Here is a 20,667-nt window from a genome sequence, read left to right as displayed (position 1 = left end):
TGTTTGGGTTTTTTTTTCCTTTACATGGTACAGAGAAAAAAAAAAAAACAGAATTCAGGAGATAGACAAACTAGACACCAACAATCTTAGGATATTAAATTTAATTATAGATTACACAGAATATGATGTAAAAACAGCAATTTACTAGAATAATTATAACCTGCAAAATGTGAAAATAGTTTAGAAAATGGATTGTCATATTCTCTGACACAGCAATAGTCATGAAAGGTACACTTATAATATCATATGTTAATCTGTGTATTAACTATACTACCTGTCATTTAGCCAAGATTCCAAGACAGATTAAAGGCATTTATTTCTGAAGTGCCTATGTTTAAATTCAATAAAGTTAAACAGCTAGACTGAAAACACTACATTTTTGTCAGCTACTGTGTGGAGATCTAGCCCAGATAAATGCTTTGTCTATATGCTATGAGTTCATAAAGAGAAGAGTAATTGAAAAACTTCAGAGAGCACAGACCTGTAAGTGGATGGTTTGACAACTGAAAATGTTTCTTATTGCCTCGTTCAGTTTTGGAAATCAGACATGCCAACGTCTCTTTCCTCTTCCAGACCTAGATGGTGTTTAATCTGAATTCATGGTTTGTATTTAAACTGAATTCATGGCTTGCATTTAATCTGAATTCATGGTTTGCATTTAAAAAAATAAAATAAAATTAGTTGCAATAGGGAAAGGTGCCTGTAGACCTTTTTGTTATGAACAAGAAACGTTGCAAGTGTCAAAGGATATGATGACCACAGCAATGTCAGCAGGTTTAATTTTTTTTTCCAGCTGTGTTTATGAAAGAAAAAAAAAAAACAAAACCAAACCAGAACCAAAACCAACCCCAACACATTTTAGTTTCTTTTTGAATATACAGACTGGCCCAAACATAGACATTCTCTTTATCAATCTTATTGTTACAAAAACTGTACATTACAAACAGTATAGAAACAAACTGAAAGGAATGTGCCACACGTCCTGGCTAATTTTCTATATGCAATTTAAAAATACAGCCTACTCCCTTATAGTGCACAGTTATTGTGTAGATAGAGTACATCACTAGTTAAGTGGACATGAGAGGAGAGTTCTAGTTTTCCTCAGCACAGAGAATAAGAGCCAGCTCTGCTCGGTAAAGCTTTCCTCCGTCAGACAAGGCCATGATGTTTTTCTTATATGTTGCAAGGTTGTTAATGTCTAATTCCTATTTAAAGAACAGATAATGCTTTATAATCCTCTTTAGTTACCAGCAGGAGCAAGTTTACCTCCAACAGCAGAAAAGCAGGAAAAAAAAAAAAAAACAAACCACAAAACCAAACAGAAACAACCAAAAGGGGATTCTCAGCCTGTCCAACAGTGACACACTGCAAATCTTGTTCACCTCTTTGCATGTTGTCCGTATTATTACAGCCTTGTTAGACTGCTGACAGCTGATGTCTCAGAAGCAAGCTTTTGGCAGTGTCACTATGTAATCACAGCCCCACCTCGTTCAGAATTTACACTGCTCTCACTTCTGACAAGATTTTTAGTTGTACTTAGACTTCAGGATTTATGCCTTAGAAGCCCTCTATATTTATATAAATTGGATGGATTAAAGTGTCCTTCAAATCCAAATTAAATCTAATCTCTAGTGGGGAAAAAAGCCTTCTAGGATTACCTTTTTGTTCTTTTCACAGAGATCCTTCAGTAGTGCATCGAGTTCATTTTCATCTATATAGCCATTGCCATCCTGAAAAAGAACATTAAAGATAAACTTTTATTTTTCACATCAGAGGTTTCCCACAAATTCAGAAAATAAGTGCCATCAAACCATGCAATTAATAAAACGTTTCTTGAAGACTTACTTGGTCATACATCTCAAAGGCTTTATTGAATTCTTTTGCACACATTTTGACACCCTAAATGCCACAAGGGAAAAAAAACCCTCCATTAATGATAGCAGTTCTGTGTGATGGTAGTAAGTTACCTTAAGAATGTGAATATTCATACCTGAAATTTAATAAGAAAATTTTCCTGTACAGGGAGTAGTCTTTGGACAGAAAAAAAAAAACAACAAACAACAAAAAAACAACCAAAGGTCAAAATGTTTAACTGTTTCTGTAATAGCAACTGCTACATGATATTTGTTGTGAAAAGAGACAGAAAACATACCTGGCCAGTTCAGTAAGCTCCAGCTTTCCATCATTGTTTGCATCAAACATTCTGAGCTGAAAGAATATGTAATTCTTGCATTACTAATCACAATTACTCAAGGTAATGAAGAAATCACTTTGTTGGAATACTTAAATACAGCGACATTTGGCTTTGGTTTCATGCTGAAATGGTGGCTCCAGGTTTTCATCTGCCACATTTGCTGTGTGGTACACTTACTGAAAGTGCTGAAGAAGGAAGTTATAGTAATTAATTCTGCTGCAAAAACCTGGTAAGAAACCAGAAGAACAATTATGATTAACCTACTGCAAGGTAGGTCTTAACCTGCTAGAGTGATGAATGTCCCATATGAGAACTGTGCATATAATTATTTGTGAGAGGAGGGTTGGCATGATAATGTTTTATTTTTTACTTCCTATCATGATCTATTTCTACCCAATACCCTGGTTTCTTTTAACACTTCCTTTCCTCGTGTGAAAGCATCTGCCTTGCCCACATCATTGTCCTCTATTCATAAAGGTGAAACAACAGTGGGATAAAGTTCAAATGAATCCAAGGCTTTCAGTTCCTTAGAAAAATAACAGATGTTTCATTCAGTTGGCTGCAAGGTCTAAATATTTAAGTTAATGATCAAATTCTCTTTCTGTGATCTATTTCAAGACAAGAGTGAAGAGATCCCATTTTCTTGATGGTATGAAAAGGGGAAAGTAAATATCTTCAAATAATTATAATTAAATTATAGGAATAAATACAGTAATGCAATCTGACAAAATAAGTGAATGCTACATCTAATAATTTTCAATCACCCCATTGCAGCAAAGTGTTTTCCTTTGAGGCCTTGAAAGGATGAGCTCCTGCTGCTTGTGAGGCATGAGCTTGTATTCATTATTAGAAGTAGATGGAGATATTGCACCTGCATGAGACTTCCTCCCCTAGTTTTTATGGATGTATGTATAGTCCCGTTTTTCTTCTTTCAAGTGTTATTTTGCCTTTGCTGTATGAAAGAGGCACAAAGGCAGCTGACTGTACAAAACATTGTTAGGCATTGTACTGAAAACACAACCACCCACTCTCCATCCCATCTCCTTCAATCACAGTAATTTTGGATGTAATTTTTAGATAAAAGGAAAAGACATCCTGTACTAAGTGTATATACTTTTAAGGACAGAATTAATGCCATGAAAAAAAAAAAACCAAGACCTAATTTCAATTGGTTAATACATAACAAATGTCAAAGGAGACCAGAAAAGAGACCTATTCTGTAGGCATTGATTTCTCCCTAACACCCTGGTTCCTTTCAACACTTCCTTTTCTTGTGTGAGAGTATCTGCCTTGCCTGCTTCTCTCATGTGAGGAGCTTTGCATTTAGGGGGGGTAAGCAGTGGCAGCTGTGAAATCAACATATTTTGTATTTTGATGGGTTGTTAGTCACTGGCTCTGCCTGCCTACAGCTGCTCAGGCCTGGATGTCTTCTAGCAGTCTTCTTTTCTTCTTCCTGTGGAGATTATGGGAAAGCTGGCCTTGGGTTTTATTTTTTCTTATTGCTGTTCATTTTTTAACACTCTACAGTGATAAAAAAATATCTCTGTCTCTCTACAGAGGCCAGAACTTAAGAGGACACTTTAAGATGAAGGTCTAAAAGCTCTCTGAAGGGAGAAAAAAAAAGAATACAGTTTATCTTCACTACTGAATAAACAGTGGCAATTATAGCTTAGTGGTTTATACTGATACAATAAACTAGTCAATTTTTCCCAGGAGAAAGAGCCATTCTCAAGCCAGTGTGAGGGATAATAGGTTTACCTAGCACATTTTTGGTTGCTAAAATTATTTTAGGATAAAACCAAGCTGGTAAAACAAACAACCAACCAAACAAATTATATATTTTCCATTATATATTTTACTATATATATTTTCCATTATATATTTCCTACAGATAAGGATTCTGAGATTTTTTTTTTTTCTCTTGGAATGTCCACTCAGAAGCCAATCCTGGTCCTTATCACGGAGCAGAATAGTGGTAGGATGGAAGGAGTGCTCCAGGGCTGGGCTGATTTAAGGCCAGGGAACAACAGCTTTGTTCTAGTGTTTATCCACAACATCAGTTTCTCCTTCTTGAAGAAGGGGACAAGGAAAGTCTAAAATGTTTGTACACCTCATAAGCCACCAAGCAGTGATGGCTTTTAAGGCAAGAGACAGACACTACAGCACTATAAGAATGCAGAGCATACAAAGTAACCCCAAATTAAGTTGATCTAAACATAACAGTGTGCTAATGACAGGTCCAATATTTTCTGCTATGAACTGTGAAGACTTGAAACTAATAGCACAACGAAGAAGAAGAGGGGAAAATACTACGTTATGGTTTAATAGCATACAAATATTACACAAATACCAAGAACATACTGAATTCCTGAGTTTTTGGTTGTTTGTTTTCTTAAGCAGCACTGAAAACTGCCCACAAACCTCTGTAGCAGCAGCAGTGCTTGCAGTGCTAGATACCAGAGTTGTCTCTCTGTGGAAATGTTAGCCTGATTAGGAGCTGGTGGGGCTCCAAGTCGTTTGGAACCTTCCATTGCCTAAAGATAAACAGAGTTTGAGTTAATTCAGTCTTGATGAAGTATGTTTGTAAATAATCTTACCATTATTTCTGTGTATTCTGTTAACTTTGAGTCTTCAATCTGCTTATTTGCTTTCTGTAATAAATCTTTCAAGAAGCTCTGTTAAATAAACAGAAGAGTAATAGGTGAATTTTTATCTCCAGGACAAAATACTTGACTTACTTAAGATTAAAGTAATAGGGAAATGCTGTTTTCCATCCACTTTGCTATTTACTGCTGAAGTTCCAAATAAGTACAAAAAGAAGTCATCATCCACAACTAAGAATTAAACAGTTTCTTTTGATAGGTTCAGGTGTACTGCACAATTTTATTGGGGGGGGGGGGAAATTACTCAAAAAATTTTATTGGGAAAAAAATTACTCAAAAAATTCTATTTGGGAAAAAAAATGACTGTGTTGTATGCCATTTGTTGTGAATTTGTAGAAAAGTGGTTTGGTTTTCTAGTATACGGCTTCCTAACCTGCTCCATCCCTGAACTAAACTAATTAATCTTGAGTCTCCTTGAAAGCTTGGTTGCTTTATCACTTCTTGCAGAAAAGACCAATGATTAATCATGTTTTATCCATGTTTATGGCAGCACCTGATGATAGAATTGAATGCTAACCTAAGTTGCTCCTCCCTAGCTTGCATTTTAAATGCATGCAGCCAGTTTCATTTCATTTTCTTGAATGAGAATTGGATGTGGTATTGTGACTTGACACATCAGCTTTTAGTTTAAAAAAGAAGGTGGTTTTTTACTCATTCAGTAGTTTAAACCTCTGTACTAGCTCTATGACATTTAAAAAAAAAAAAGAGAGAGAGAGAAAGATATCAATTTATTTAACAAAGGCATTGCAAGACCCACAATGTCAGCATGCCTGTCAGTGCTCAATGAAGCACCTAATTACTGTCACCACTTTGAGTGCCATTATCTTGGTGAAATTTTGTGCCACATTTCAAGAGAGAAAACAGGATAGCTCATAGGAAAATCTATTTGTACAAAGATGACATCCTTGACCTTGAATGCAACCATGCCTATAGCCATATCACCAATACCCACTGCAGTTCTTCTAGTCTGACACCCTCTGGGAGTGGGACACCAGCTGGAGGACCTTCCTGGTAGCTTGTATAGAAAGACCATGATTCCAATGGACATTACAGAGACATGCTTAATCTTCTGTTCTTTGATGGAAAATAGAACTGGAAAGGACTCTGAAAGGCTATCCAGCCCATCTCCATGTCTCAGTAAAGGATTATCTGAATCTAAACATCCTGAGCTATTGTCTGATCTGAGCTATTGCCAAACCTTTCCTAAATACAAGCAGTGATGGAGAGTCTGCCTCCCCCTTGGACAACGTATTCCACTGCTGATGCTATTGTTAGAAAGTTTTCCTGATTTCCAGCTTAAATTTCTCTTATAAAGTTGTTAGTGGGTGTGCTCCTCGCATAACAAATACTTAAAATGTTTGAGCTTGTCAAGAAGTGCTGCACTAAAATTAGAACTGGACATTTCTGTCTTATTTTAAACACATTAAAGCTTGTTTCTCTGAGGCAGGCAAAGCCTTGCAGCACAAGGGAGATTGGGACCATCAGGGATCCAGTTAAAATGTCTTCATTCTTCAGCTGGTCCTCGATCATCCCTGCCTTTTTAAATCTACATTGTAGCAGCCATCAACTCTCCTTAAGGCACTGGAGAGTACTCAAGTGCTACATGCAGTGTGGCCTCTTCCTAGTCCTACCAAATGACCTGCTGCTACCAACCAGCAGAAGAATGGCTTTGTCTGCCTGAGGGTCACCCTGAGGTGGGATCCTGGCAAATGTCACACAGATATCAAACTCGAGGAGGAAGGGAAAAGGAAAAAAAGGTGTGAACAGTCTGATGTAGATTCCTCTTCTGAACAGAAGAGCTGTAAGGATTTCAGACAGTTTGATCTCTGAGGGCTTTAGTTAATAAAGCTTATGTAGTCCTTTAGAATACCACATATGGGAAAAATAGTCCAAATCAGATGGATAAACACTACTAACTCTTTCTTCTGCTGTGAAGAGTTTTGGTATCTCTGAATTTGAAGCTACAGTAATGTATCAGGTGCAACTGAACTGTGGAAAATGCACCTTTCTCCTCAGAGTGTCTCTCCCACAAGGAAAGGCTGAGAGATCTGGGACTACTCAGCCCAGAGAGGAGGGGGGCTCAGGAGGTATCTCAACATATATAAATATTGCAACGGAGAGCACAAACTGGATGGAGTCAGGCAGGTGTCCAGTGACAGGACCAGAGGCAGAGGACACAAACCAAAACACAGGAGGTTCCCTTTCAACATCAGAAAATCTGCTTTTACTGTGAAGATGACCTATCAGTGGCACAGACTGTCCAGGAAGGTTGTGGAGTCTTCATCCTTGAAGATACTCAAAAGCAATCTGGATACAGCCCTGGGAAACTCGCTCTAGGAGGCCCTGCTTGAGCAGGGACAAGATGACCTCCAGAGGTCCCTTCCAACCCCTCTGTGACTCTACAGCTCTGTGACTCATCACCTACAAACCTCTGTTAGTGTTACAACTAGGGAACTAAATCCCTCTAATTTTAAGAGTTGTTAACTCTGCAAGGCTGAGATGGCTAACAGAGTAATCTAGATTGTGCCCTTAGTTGTGCATATTAAAATTGATACCAAAATACCAGCAAGAGAACCAGTGAGGGGCAACACAATTCCATTTGTGTTAGCCTGACAGGATTTGAGTGGAACCTGTAGAGTTACTTGATGCTTGGGAGAGCATGATCTCTAATTAATGCAAGAGGCTGCCCTAGGAAAAAAAACAGCAGAACAGCCCTCATCCATAACATACCAAAAAAAAGAAGAACCATGTAGCTTTCAGAGGCCTATCTTGATTTCTGAATGTTTCTTACTCCTAAGCTAAGCACCTGCTACCCTGAGTCACTTGAGACAGACATTGATCTGAACTAAAACGTGTTTTAGAAAAGCAATGCTCAGATTAGAGTTTCACTTTAAATAATTTACTGATGATAAAAATATCAGCTAATCATATTGCTTTTTTTGGTGGTGTTTGGAATGCAAAAGCATGCAGGAATGGGTATCTGAAGAAACAGAGAGCAGCACCAGCTGTACTCCAGTGCCTGCTCTCACCTCGTGCCCACCCACAGACAGTGGTTTACCTTGAGTTCCTCAGAATCAATGAAGCCGCTGTGGTCGCTGTCGTATTTTCTCCATGTCTGAAATCAGAACATGAATGCTTCAAGGATATATTTATGGTGAGCAAGTCTTGGATGATTTTACAAAAGGCGCTTTTCATACTGTACCTGCATGAAGTCTTCACTTGACTTTAGCTGCTGGCATCTGAAGAACAAGAGGAAGTTCTCTTCTGTTGGTAATATCTGAGCAAGCTGTAACAGAATTTAAGAAAGATTGAACTTTGATTCTTCATTAGCCTGTTAAAGGGCATGAAACTTGTTAAAAGATTATCAAGTTCTTTGTGGTTATATTGCTCTATTGTGACCCCAGAGGAAGCCTCATCCTGTTAGCTGAAATGTTTGGAAGATGCCTCTGAAAGGCTTACAGTTTTGCCGTGTTCATCAAGGTCAAAGAGAACTGCAGTCTGCAAGAAAGGAGTGAGACAGCACTTTACTGAAGAGGTAGCTGCAGGAAAAAAAAGGGGGTGGGGGGAATTCAGCCATGCAGAGTTAGTATCTGTGGTGAAAACCTGAAACTGGGACAAAAGGAAAACATAACTCAAGGATGTACAGAGGCTAAGCGTGAAGGTCTGTGAGTTGTGAGAGTGAAGGAAATAGACTACTCACAGATACTGAGGAAGAGGAAGGAGAGGAACACTGACATGAAGAACACGTGTGTCAAGTAAACAGAAAAATACTTCAAAAAGCCAGGAAAAAAAAGGAAAGTAGGGAGAATAAGGGGATGGCAAGCAGTGATCATTTGCACAGAGATGTGTTCAAGAAGAGCTATAAATACCAGAAAGAAATCAAAAGGGTTTTTAGCCCTGCAAAACCAGGGGTGGTTCTTCCAATGGCTCTGCTCTACAAAAGGCTTTTTTAAAATCAGACATGATTGTACTGATTATTGAAACTGTTCATTTACTATAACTCAATTTTGGCAAGTGACAAATGTGGGAGATGGAGAGTATGCTGTATAATTTAATGTAAAATCATGATTTGTTTTTAACAAAAGCCTAATGTTTTTTTCTGTCTTCGCAATGTATGAAATGTGTTTTGATTAAAGAAAACTTTACTTGAAGAATAGACCAGCTGTGCTTACTAGGAAGAGAGAATGGAGCAAGACAGATTTCTTAGCTTCATTCTTTTATAAAAAAAAATGACATCTGCAGACTTCATGGAGCCCTATCTTAAAATTTTGAATCAAATTTTTCGTTTTTTCACATTCATTTGATATCCTCAGGTCCCTCATTCTGTCTGCTTCAGTGCTGTTGCCTAATTGCTCAGACTTTTTAATTGGGCTCCAGTAGCACCATAGGTGAGTCCAGGTCTCCTTCTTACCCTACCCTACAGGCACGACAAGTTCTCTCTTTTTTCCCTAAAATTATCTGTGCAAGGAATCCGTTGTATTCTTTAAGTGCTGGTAACTGAAAAGACAGCTCAGAGCACTCTCCTTACAGACCTGGTGCAGCTGATGACAGGCTGTCAGAGCAGTCTGAGTGCTTTTGCTAACTGGCTGAACACTAATCCAAATCAACTTAAACAATGTATTTTTGTCAGCAGCTTTGGAAACCTACTCCATGAGAAATGGCACACACACACGTGGGGGTAAGTGCACGTTCGTGGGTGCCTGACAGCTCACTGTGTGTACCACAGGGCTGGCTTATGGGAACTCTTCTGTATTCCTCTGTGATGGTTTGAAACTGGCTCTTTAATTTTTCTTCTCAAAGTCCAAGCAGAGAAAGAAAAAGAGTGTAAATAAGTCACTATTGGGTGTAAGAAAGCAAAATAATGATTGTTCTGGACACTTCCATTGGATAGATAGAAATGTTTAAGAACTACTGCTCAAAAGAAAGTGGGGCAGTTTGCAGTCAGGGCTTCCTTGCTGGGGTGTCTGGCTGCTGTTTCTTCTCCTCTTCTGGCTGAAGATAACACACTGACCTTGGTGAGCTAAGTTAACAGCCTCTTTACTTTTACCTAACTCCTTTCTGCCAGGGGGGTCTGGGAGAGAGGCCCCTTGGGAAAGGTCCCCTTTGGGGAGAAGCAAAGGGAGCTTGGTTGTGCTTTTCTGTCGATTGTATATATTTGTAAATGTTGTGAATTTTGTATATTTGTACATATCCATTGCATTTCATCGTAGATTGTAGATCTGCTTGTAAATACAGCTTTCATTCACTTCCAGACTGAGCTAGCCTGGTTATTGTTGGTGTGGGGGAATTTCAGCTCACACTGACACATCCTCCCAGGAGAGGTGAGCTTTGATTTTCAGAGCAAATTGTCATTCCTACTTGTATCAGTGTGAGAGCTGAAATCTCCCTCCCCACCAATAACCAGGCTAGCTCAGTCTGGAAGCAAATGAAAGCTGTATTTACAAGCAAAATCTACAATCTATGATGAAATGCAATGGATATGTACAAATGTACAAAATTCACAACATTTACAAATATATACAACCAACAGAAAAGCACAACCAAGCTCCCTTTGCTTCTCCCCAAAGGGGACCTTTCCCAAGGGACCTCTCTCCCTGGGGCCTCCTCCCCCCAGATGAGAGAGTTAAAAGCAGAGAGGCTGTTAACTTAGCTCTCCAAGGTCAGTGATATCTTCGGCCAGAAGAGAAGAAGAAGCAGCAGCCAGACAGCCCAGCAAGGAAGCCCAGAGCTCAGACTCTGACTGCCCCTACTTTGTTTTGAGTAGTGGTTCTTAAACATTTCTATCTATCCAGTGGAAGTGTTTAGAACAATCAGTATTTTGCTTTCTTACACCCAGTAGTGACTTGTTTATATTCTTTAGCTTTCCCTGCTTGAACTTTGAGAAGAAAAATTAAAAAGACAGTTTTGAACCATCACACTCCTCAACAACAAATGCTGACTGGAAGAGCGTATTATAGTAATAAGCAGAGTTTGGGTTGAAGAGACTATGACAATGGGAAAGGGTTCACATATATGGAAATGATGAGCTCTTACTTGTGGGATCTCCACAGCTAACTGGGGAATTTTGCAAGGGCACTGTAGAGTAGTACAAGGTGCAAGGGCAGGTGTAAAATAGTAATCTTCCAAAGAATCATGAACAGCTTACTAGCAGTATCAAACTAAGCTATACGTCTCAACCTTTGTTAAGTCTTGGGGGAAAGCACAGGCTTTCACATTACAAAGATATCCAATATCCAGATCAATATCCAGTATTAGCTCAGGTTTCTGCCAAAAAATTACTTTTGTCTTTTCTTTCTCTTGTACCCTTCAGCATCACAAAATCAAAATAGCTAAAGGAAAGTCCAGTTCTCCAAGCTCATGCCTGAAATAGCATTAAATTGGGGGTTTTGGGTGGAAAATTCTGTATTATTAAGGGGTGAGAAGATCACAAGGAAACTCACCCAACTTCCCAGTCCCAGTTATACCACTACAGAGAGAAAATATGGAAAACGTGGTGCTATTTCTAATGACTTCTTTGTGAAGATAAGCATAGGGAGACTCTGTGAATGTGTCTGAGGAAGAGTGCAGCCCCTTATGCATTGGTGTGTGGCAGCAGCAGCAGTTAGTGAGCATTTGTGTGAGCTGGGTGCTGCTCTTAGGGTGAACATCAACTATTTCTGTATCATGAGCAGCAGGGAAGAAACACAAAGACTCAGTCTGGCTGGACTCCTCTGCTCAGCTTCAGGCTGATGTATGTCTCATTAGGTTACCTTACAGAAAAAAAATGCTCACAGGATTTAAAACAATATCAGAACTGTTTTCCAGAAATCATTCTCTAAGTGAATTCTGTTGGTAATTGATGTTATTTAAAATTCCCTCCATCTCATGCAGTGAATTTGCTTTTAAAAATCCTATAATAGAGACCAGGGGTACAAAGAATATTTTAGGCTAATAAGTAGCTATTTTTATGGCAGCAGTAAGCTTCAAATAATTTGAATGTGGAATTACTGCAGTCCTCAGCTTCCAGACCTCAGGCTTTACACCCACATTTTGGTGAAAGCATTGACCTGAATGAGTACAAAAGGTGAATAAAAGGTCCCTTACACAATGACGAGCAAGAGGACAGGTCAGGCTCTGCCTTTAGCTGGAGAGCACTGGATAAAAGCTAGTGAGCTAACTGCAGTGTGCTTGTAAAGACAGAATCCACACTTGGTCTCAGTTGGGGGAAAAAAAAAAAGCCATCCAGGCCTCCTCTTTATCTCAATCAATAGACCTTTCCTGAAAACTCATTATTTCCTATGACTTTTTCTGTCAAATGCCAAGCTATTGATAATGATGGCTGGGAGTCTGAGTGGCTTTACAAAAGTTTTTGGTTTTTTTTTAACAGCATTCATACCCTTTCATAGAAAAAAAACTATTTGATGCACTACTGGAATTACTGGACATTTTTTATTTATAAGGAAAGAGAATCAAGTCCAAATACTAACTTTAATATCATCCTGCTCTGCATGTGCAACACATTTCTTCTGAGTCCCATCAGCATTTTCCAAATCAAGCTGCATGCTGATGTAAGTGAAACAAAATATAGCTATTCAGTTAGGAAACTGCTATATTAAGGGAGAAAGTCCCTTCAGTCACTGAACTGAGTGCTGTCACTATTCAATGGCTTCTGTGGATGCTGAGCATGCTTGGTACTTCACTGGAGGTGGGGAGCACTGTGCCATATGAGACCCTATCAAATTTGTTCATCTTTACCCATTAAGTCAATTGCAGAATCAGGAACAGAATTTGAAAGATACAACTCTCCAATATTTGTCCTAAGCAAAAAAATTATTTGGGTTTTTTTTAAGGCATTATCTATACATTCTGCATTCAGTGCTTGCTATTGCATATATTCAAAAAGAATAAATTAAATAGGCTTCTTCAATACCAAATTAATAAACATTTGTTATTCCAATCCCCCCAAAATTAGTCTAGATAAGCAATAGGTCTTTTCAGGTGCAGAACTATTAGATCAATGCTAAATATTATCAAAAGATACAATAAGAAAACTAATGATAGCTGTAAGTGAAACTATTTGTGCTTCTGTGGTAGCTTGTTGTAATTACATATGCATATATGTGCACTTTAAATAAGTATATGCAATGCAGACACATGACAGAGGAGAAAAACACTCTGAAATGATTGATTATAGCAACAGTGATATTTCTTATTGACTTTTACAGATTCCATTCAGCCCTGTATTTTAAAATTAGCTACTGACCCAAAGTTGGTCACTGCAGACATTTTGCAGACCTGGCTTGTTTCCAACTCTTTCTTAATTAGCTCTCCAGGTCAGATTTCTTATTATCAGGGGGAAAAAAAAATAAATTTTAAAAATATGTAATAGCATTTAATAATAAAACTGCAGTCTCTGTGCACTCAGAGTGACATAAAGGAGTCATTGATTTAGGCTTTGAAAAGTGACTTTTCAAGCTGTAACCCAGCGAATTCTCCTCTTTGGCTTGCAGCACCGAATAGTGAAATTGAGAGAAAACACAAAGGTTTATCCCTTCCCAGTATGTTGTCTGAATTTTGCAATAGCTGAGCAGGTGTGTGCAAAAAAGGTTGGTTCCCTTTGCCCTCTTTAGAAACCAATAGGGATTTTTTTCTGCCTGAAGCTCTGCTAAAGTTCAAGAAAGGAATCAGTAAGAAGACCTCATCTTTCACAAGGTAGATCACAACTACTATTAACATTTTGTTTAAATTTAACATGATTAGGTTGCTCTCTAAGGTGACCTTATTGTGGCTTTCCAGTATCTGAAGGGGGCCTACAAGAAAGCTGGGGAGGGACTTTTTAGGCTATCAGGTAGTGACAGGACTTGGGGGAATGGAATAAAGCTGGAAGTGGGGAGATTCAGGCTGGAAGTGAGGAAGAAGTTCTTCATCATGAGAGTGGTGAGAGCCTGGAACGGGTTGTCCAGGGAGGTGGTTGAGGCCCCATCCCTGGAGGTGTTTGCAGCCAGGCTGGATGAGGCTCTGGCCAGCCTGCTGTAGTGTGAGGTGTCCCTGCCCATGGCAGGGGTGTTGGAACTGGATGATCCTTGTGGTCCCTTCCAACCCTGACTGATTCTATGATTCTATGATTCTGTGATTCTATGATTCTTACCTTATATATGTATATATTTTTTTTTAGAATAGCCTACATACAGGGATCACCCAGTTGTGTTCACTTGTGCATTATCCTTGCTATAGGACTGCTGTTGGAGCATTAGGTCAAAACCATTGGTAGAAATAAATTCTATTGCCTTTCACAATTCCAATGCTAAAACAGAGCTCTTCTTTGCTTTGCAGGAAAACTAAATTGATGGTGGTCCTTATTTTACTGGACAAAGTGTGCAAAGTTGAGTGAAGTGCAGTGACATGTCTGCAGAGACATAAGGAATACCTTTGGTGGAAAAAAAGAATGTTAGTGAGAAAAACACTGAAGACCTTAAGACAGATGAAGACATTTTCAGTGGAACTAAAAATCCTAAGTGTTTACGTGTTATGCAGGTGCTTTCCTGTGCTGAATGTATTTTCTACTAGTAAGCATGCCAGTCTTTTTTTATAAAGTAACAATCTTACCTCAACTATTCCTATTTTTCCATCAGGAGTCTTCCCATATTGGTCCACAAAAGCTTTCATTTCAGGTGTTAAATCCTACAAAGTTAAAAGGGGAGAACCATCACTTTGCGATACAGAGACACTCACGTCAACTTGCTTGAACATTCTACTAGTTGCCAAATAATATACTACATTTACTGAAGTACTCACACTTACTGCAGCTGGATTCCTCGAGTTTAAATGAAAGGAGAGCTTTTTTTTTTTTTTTTTAATCATGAGTAGTGTCATTGTGATAAGTTTTACTTCCCAAGGAATTATAATCAATGTGAATGATTGGCATCTAAATAGTTAGAGCTCCTATTTACAGCATGAAAAAAAATGTAAGGACAGATGTGTTGGAAGATGTGTATAACAGCTCCTTTGTTTAAGAGGATGACAGTGAATTTCCTAGGCAATTATTAGTCAATTTTCTCCATTTTCATTTTTAAATTAGTAACTTGAAGGCAGTCGAAAATCTTTCAAAATAAAGAACATTTCACTGCAATACATCTGAACACCAAAATAGCCTTTCCACATCTTTGAGTGGATTTTTCCTGAACAATGGGTGCTATTTTAGCCTGAAAAGAGCTCATCATGCTATCATATTTTTCACTGTTTAGTATTTGGTTATCATAGAAACAGAGTCAAAATGTCACTGCTGAAATGTGGAGAGGTAGATTTAAGAGGGAGAAAACTTTGAGCGTTACCTTAAATCTAACAGAGTAAAGCCAGAATAATCATTCTTCATATAAATCATGGTCCCTGCTATAGATCTGTTCTCTACAGGCTATCCTCACTCTAGGCTTTGGCGAAAGTGCCAGCCTCAGGGTGAATATCTAAATATTTGATTTCACACTTCAACTTGCCTTGCCTTGCTTTGATATGAGCTGCCATCAACCTTCAATACTGAGGAAACTTTTCACTTTCTTTGCATTTCTTACAGGTGTGAGCTGGTAAAACAATGCAACAAGAATCAGGACGATCGTTGTGTTAACCCAACGGACACTCCTGTGGTTATAGATGAAGACACAGCAGTCTCTGGAAATTAAAGCCTTAGTTGCTGTAATAGATCTGAATATATAGAACCTAAGTGATCCTCTCACTGCAGACACAGGGAATCTCAGCTGTACAAAGTCTGTCGTAGTTTGTCCCAAATTTCAACTACCAAAGCTAACTCAAATGTCAGCTCCTTGTAGCTGATACAATCATGGCCCAGTATCCTATTTCTGTCAAAGTCATCCATGGCAGGTTAGTAATTTGCCATGGCTTTAATTAGAGATGTGGTTATTAATACAAACCACTTCAATGTCACCTTTCATCTAATGATCCCAAAGTGGGGACAAGTTTGCTTAGCAGAAAGAACAGAGAATTCAGACACCTGGATTTTAATTAGTCTGGTTAAATATTTTACCATTCTTCCTAACAGCAGCTCTGCAGGGCCAGAGAGTGTCCAGCTGTTGAAGGAGCACAGCTATTTACAGGTTAATACAAACTGGATGCTTGTCCTCCAGCACACTAAGCAGAAAGGGGTCTTTGGTGCTCACTTCACCCACAATTGAGCTGCCCAATGAGTTATCCAAGTTATGTTGTTCAAATAAATGTTTTCAGTCACAAAACAAAACTTGCCTAAATTTAACCAAGTCTAGTCCTGACTTTGATGCAGAAGCAGTGCTCTGTGCTGGAAATCAAGATACCAGCCCTTCATAGTGCTCAGTGTTTGAAATTAAAGAACTAGCCCTTCATGCCTCAGTCTCCCCTGATGAAACTTGAGACACTTATCCCACCAATATGATTTAAAAATATATGGATAGCTGGCACCACTTACATCTCTGTATTCATAGATATCTATTAAATCACAAACTTCTGTGGAGAAATATTGTCATCATCTATATATGCAGAGGAAGTAAGAAACAAGACGTGGAACAGCTCTGCCAAGATTCAGCTATTGACCCTTTGTCAATCTCTGGGTTAGTCACTTATACCCCACAGCTTGTTTTTGCAATTGGCATACCTAAATAGAGAAGACATTGCATAAATGTGGGGCACAATAACTGGAAGCTACGCTTTTGTGATGACAGAGGTTTTACCTTTTTAAAAAGAGGCAGTTCTTTCAATATGTCTGCAATTATATCAGATCAATTCACTATCTACCATAAAGCATGGTCAAAAAGACATAGTGTTAGCCAATGAAAAGCCCAAGCTCTAAAACATCCAAGTACACATCCACCCTTTGGGGCTACCATGAATCAGGCTGCACGCTACTGCTCCACCTGAGAAAAAGCAGCTGTGAAAGTACAGGCTTACTGAGTGGATTAATAAAAGGATTAGAATTAGAACATAATTAGAACAGTTCTGTAGTTGGGAAGAATATAGGGAAATATTAAACCGTCCTATCTGATGACAGAGTCAGTGTGATTCTTTAATGCACACGGCATGACTGATGTAGAATCCAGCTATGAAGAATGCATAATTGAATATTTCAAAAATAGTGAGCAGGAGGGTGACCTGAAATACCGAAGTTAATGATGACAAAGAAGCTTTGGGGCGTTCAAAGAAGGACAGCCGAGGAAATGACATATAACCTACACTGGTTTCTCAATGTGTCCCTTCTGGCAAAAGAACAGAAATTCAAAGCTACTGAATTAGTATCCCGTGAGACAAGACACGAACTAATGAGATGCTTGTTTGGCAAATGAGCCTTCAAATTCAAGAATCAGCATAGATTGGAAGCCTCAGATGACATATATCCATACTCAGGAGCAAACAGAGCAAGCACTGAATTTGCTGTTGCTACAGCAGATCGCTCTTTTCAGCAGAGCACTCCAAAGAGGTTTCAATCAGAGAAAAGGGAAAGGCGAACTTAATTAAACACCTGAGCAATTCTAAAACATATTGTGAGTGGCTACTTTCTTTAAATAAAAGATTTTAAAAGGCATAAATAATGGCATTTGTAGCAGACAAGAATAATCCTGCAAGACTTTTCTGTGTTACTTTCAGCATCCTCTATTTTTAAGGTGACGTCACATTGCTTTGAGAGAGAAGAGAATCCAACCTTAAAATGGTAATTTTTTTTCATCAAGCTTCTAATTAATTTTTAAACTACTGAATAATGCATCAGTATATCTACTAAGAATGTCATTCATACTAGCTATACACAGGCTTGAATAGCTTCTTTCTAATGGACATACTTAAGTTTCCTGCACTTCAATACCGAAAAGAGGTTTGATCTGTTGCAATACATGAAGACTATTGAAGTTTTGCCTAATTATTTTTTGTGTGTGTGAAAAAAATATAAAAAATTGCACTTCTTCCTGCTAAAAACCTCATTCCTTTTCCAATCTTCTGGAAGTATTTGATTTTCTTGGTTTGTTTTTGTTGGTTTGTTGGTTTTATTTTTATTTGGTGGGGTGGCATTTGTCTTGGGTTTGGTTTTCTTTGTTGTTGTTTCATTTTGGTTTGTTTGTTTTTAATTTGGGTTTAAACTTACACTCCAGAAAACTAATTTGTACACCAACATCTCTATGAAGAATTAACTGGTACCTAGATTGCCGCAACATTAGAGGTATTGCTGCTTTACACTCATACAAATAGTAAGATAGCATTTCCCACAAAATAAATTGATTTGTTTTAATTTAATAGCTTTGCATTTGTTTCTGAAATATACTGCAACTTTTAAGGCAAAGTTAATTATGGAAAAACTATTCCTTAATTTGGAGTTATTCTTCTATGAAGTATTAATCTATTTCTCTATGCACACATATCATGCAGTTAAATTATAATTGTATTTTCTATTACTTCAGAAGGTTTTAGCATAGGTTCACTTAAAGTAATTCATCAGATTATATACTGGAGTCTGATGCTAGGTAGCCTCTTTATTTTAAGGGCAATTTATTTGTTTAAAGGTTCACTTCTATCTTAACTCAAACCTTTACATGGAATCTTTCATTTCTTTCTTTTTTTCTTTCTCTGTTTGTTCAGCACAGCAGTATAGTTTGGAAGAAATTAGTAATTAGCTTTAATAACTCCAACACAATTGCTTTGAGAACATTATCAAAAACTGTGCTGTCCCTCTGAACAATTTAAACTGGATTTGGTAATCATCCTCCTGGTGGAGAACACTAATGAAGGGCAAAAAGTGGTTAGGAGTCCTCTGCAGATCTATTTACTGACCACCAAGGGGCAGAAACGCATTTCAGCCCAAACTGCCCATTAGGAATGAAATTAAAAGAATCAAACTACCTCGAAGTGATGGGGTTTGGTTTTTTTCCTTTTTTTTTTTTTTTTTTTTTTAAAGTGTCAGTACAGATCTGGATCAGGTAAGATTAATTGCAAAGGGATAACGTCCCGTCCGGACAAAAAGATAACGTCCATGTAATTCTTGACTTTTCTTTCTGAGCTCTGTAAGATGCACCACTTCGCAGCCTGGAAAGATGTGAGAGGGATCAGCCCTCCCGGGAAGCGCACCCTGGCCTTCCCTTTTCCATAGCAGACTCACAGACGATTTATTTCATTTGCAATCTGCTGATTTCTAACCGAGCTACTTTCCTTTGCCTGGTGAGATAAGTGCACGAGCGGTGTGATGGCAACAGAGAACAGAAGGAACCGGGACACTGGAGTTTGCTCAGGAAAACTCTTCTTTCCCGGAGAAGATGAAAAAGTGGGGTGAAACGTTAACCTACCAAGCCCGCCTTCTTCCGCGCCTGCTGCAGCTCCTGAATGAAGTTTTGTAGCTCCTTCCCATCCATGTACCCATTGCCTACAACAGAAAGAGTTACGGTTGCGGTCACCGCTCGCTCCGAACTTGCTCCGCTCTCCAGCGCCGGCAGGGACGTCTCCGACCCGTCTGCTCCATCCCAGCGCAGCCGTTCCCTGCGCGCCGACCCCGACCCCGATCCCGACCCCGGCCCCTGACGGCTCCAGGGCTGTGCCCCGAGGCTGCGGGACGGCGGGCGCGGAGCGGGACCTGGACTAGGGCCGGGGCTGCTTGCTGGCGGGGAGCATTGAAGTCCCCCCAAGTCTCCCCCGGGACTGCCCCCCGCCGCCCCCCGCGCCCCGCCGCCCCGGGGGGCGAAAGGAGTCACCGTCGGAGTCGTAGTGGTGCCAGATCTCGAAGAACTGCGCGGCCGAGATCTCCACGCCTTGCAGGTGGGTCTCCGCCGTCATGGTGGGGCGCAGAGGGGAGCGGAGGGGTGAGGAGAGGCTCGGGGTCGCGACGGGGCGCTGTCCGCGGTGCTGACTCTGCCCGCGGCCGGAGCGGCGACGGTGGCGACGGCTGCGGCGACGGCTCCTCCCGCCACCGCCCCGCCGAGGGCTATTTATGGGGCCGTCCCGGCCGGGCCACTCCCCCCGGCGCTGCCCTCCCTCTCCGCGGGCCCCGCCGCGGCCTCCCCTCACTGCGTGGGGGGGCAGGGGTCTCCCGCCGGCGGCAACAAGGCTGTGGCCGGCCCGACGGCAGCCCCCACGGTTCAGACCACTGGGGACAGTCACCCCGAGACATGAGGGGTGTGCTGGTGCCAGGTGGACGTCTCCGAGCAGAGGGAACGGCGCTGGGTGACCCAGTGGTTACTGTGGGTCCCTCGCTGTGGAAGAGTGTGCCCAAGAGGTGTGGGGGGTGGAGGACGAGCACAGTCTCCCAGTTTAGCCATCGGGTTTCCATCTGGGTAAGGGTCCTGCGTGTCAGAGCATGGCTAAGAGCATTGCAGGATGTCCTGGTACTACAAAGCCATGTGAGACACTATGTAGGGTGAAAGGAATCAGTTTTGGTGACACCATTTTTAACTGCTCCATCCCCAAAACAAACCTGCGGGTAGCTCCACAGAGACTTAATCTTTGAAGTGCTGCAATGCTTTAAGCCAACATTTGCACTGAGGTGTCATGGGGTATTGAGATATCCATACTGAGATAGAATGGATCAAGCATTGTAAATGTAAATTTCATTCCAGCAGTTACATATGGAAGACTTCATTAGTAAGTTCTTTCTTTCCTGGTATGGGGGCGTGTCAGACACTACTACAGTCACTTCTGACTGAGCTACCACTTTTTTTGGTTGACCAGCTTTGGAGACTTGCTCTCCTCTAGCAATGGGTATGTGGGAAGGATGAGAGCAGCTTGCCAAAGATCTTCCTTTCATCATGGGGTAACATGGTGTTATCTAGTAATAATGATTAGGTACCTTTTGGGATGATTAATTTTTGACATTGGGATTAT

General features: G+C 40.0%; 1 protein-coding gene across 1 annotated transcript; it reads right to left on the bottom strand.

Moving 5' to 3' along the window:
* Positions 1 to 1,091: 1,091 nt before the first annotated feature.
* CALB1 (calbindin 1) lies at positions 1,092 to 19,623 on the bottom strand. Its single transcript, XM_054385465.1, has 11 exons — positions 19,542 to 19,623; positions 19,140 to 19,216; positions 14,443 to 14,517; positions 8,060 to 8,143; positions 7,916 to 7,972; positions 4,792 to 4,869; positions 2,153 to 2,208; positions 1,991 to 2,030; positions 1,846 to 1,899; positions 1,659 to 1,730; positions 1,092 to 1,205 (listed from the first exon to the last, which is right to left on the bottom strand). The coding sequence occupies exons 1-11, from the start codon at positions 19,621 to 19,623 to the stop codon at positions 1,092 to 1,094; spliced, it is 789 nt and encodes a 262-aa protein (XP_054241440.1).
* Positions 19,624 to 20,667: the final 1,044 nt, after the last annotated feature.

The sequence above is a fragment of the Indicator indicator genome, chromosome 12, assembly GCF_027791375.1.
Source record: "Indicator indicator isolate 239-I01 chromosome 12, UM_Iind_1.1, whole genome shotgun sequence".
NCBI lineage: Eukaryota > Metazoa > Chordata > Aves > Piciformes > Indicatoridae > Indicator > Indicator indicator.
Note: the sequence above shows the minus strand (reverse complement) of the source record. Positions and strands in the feature narration are given on the sequence as shown.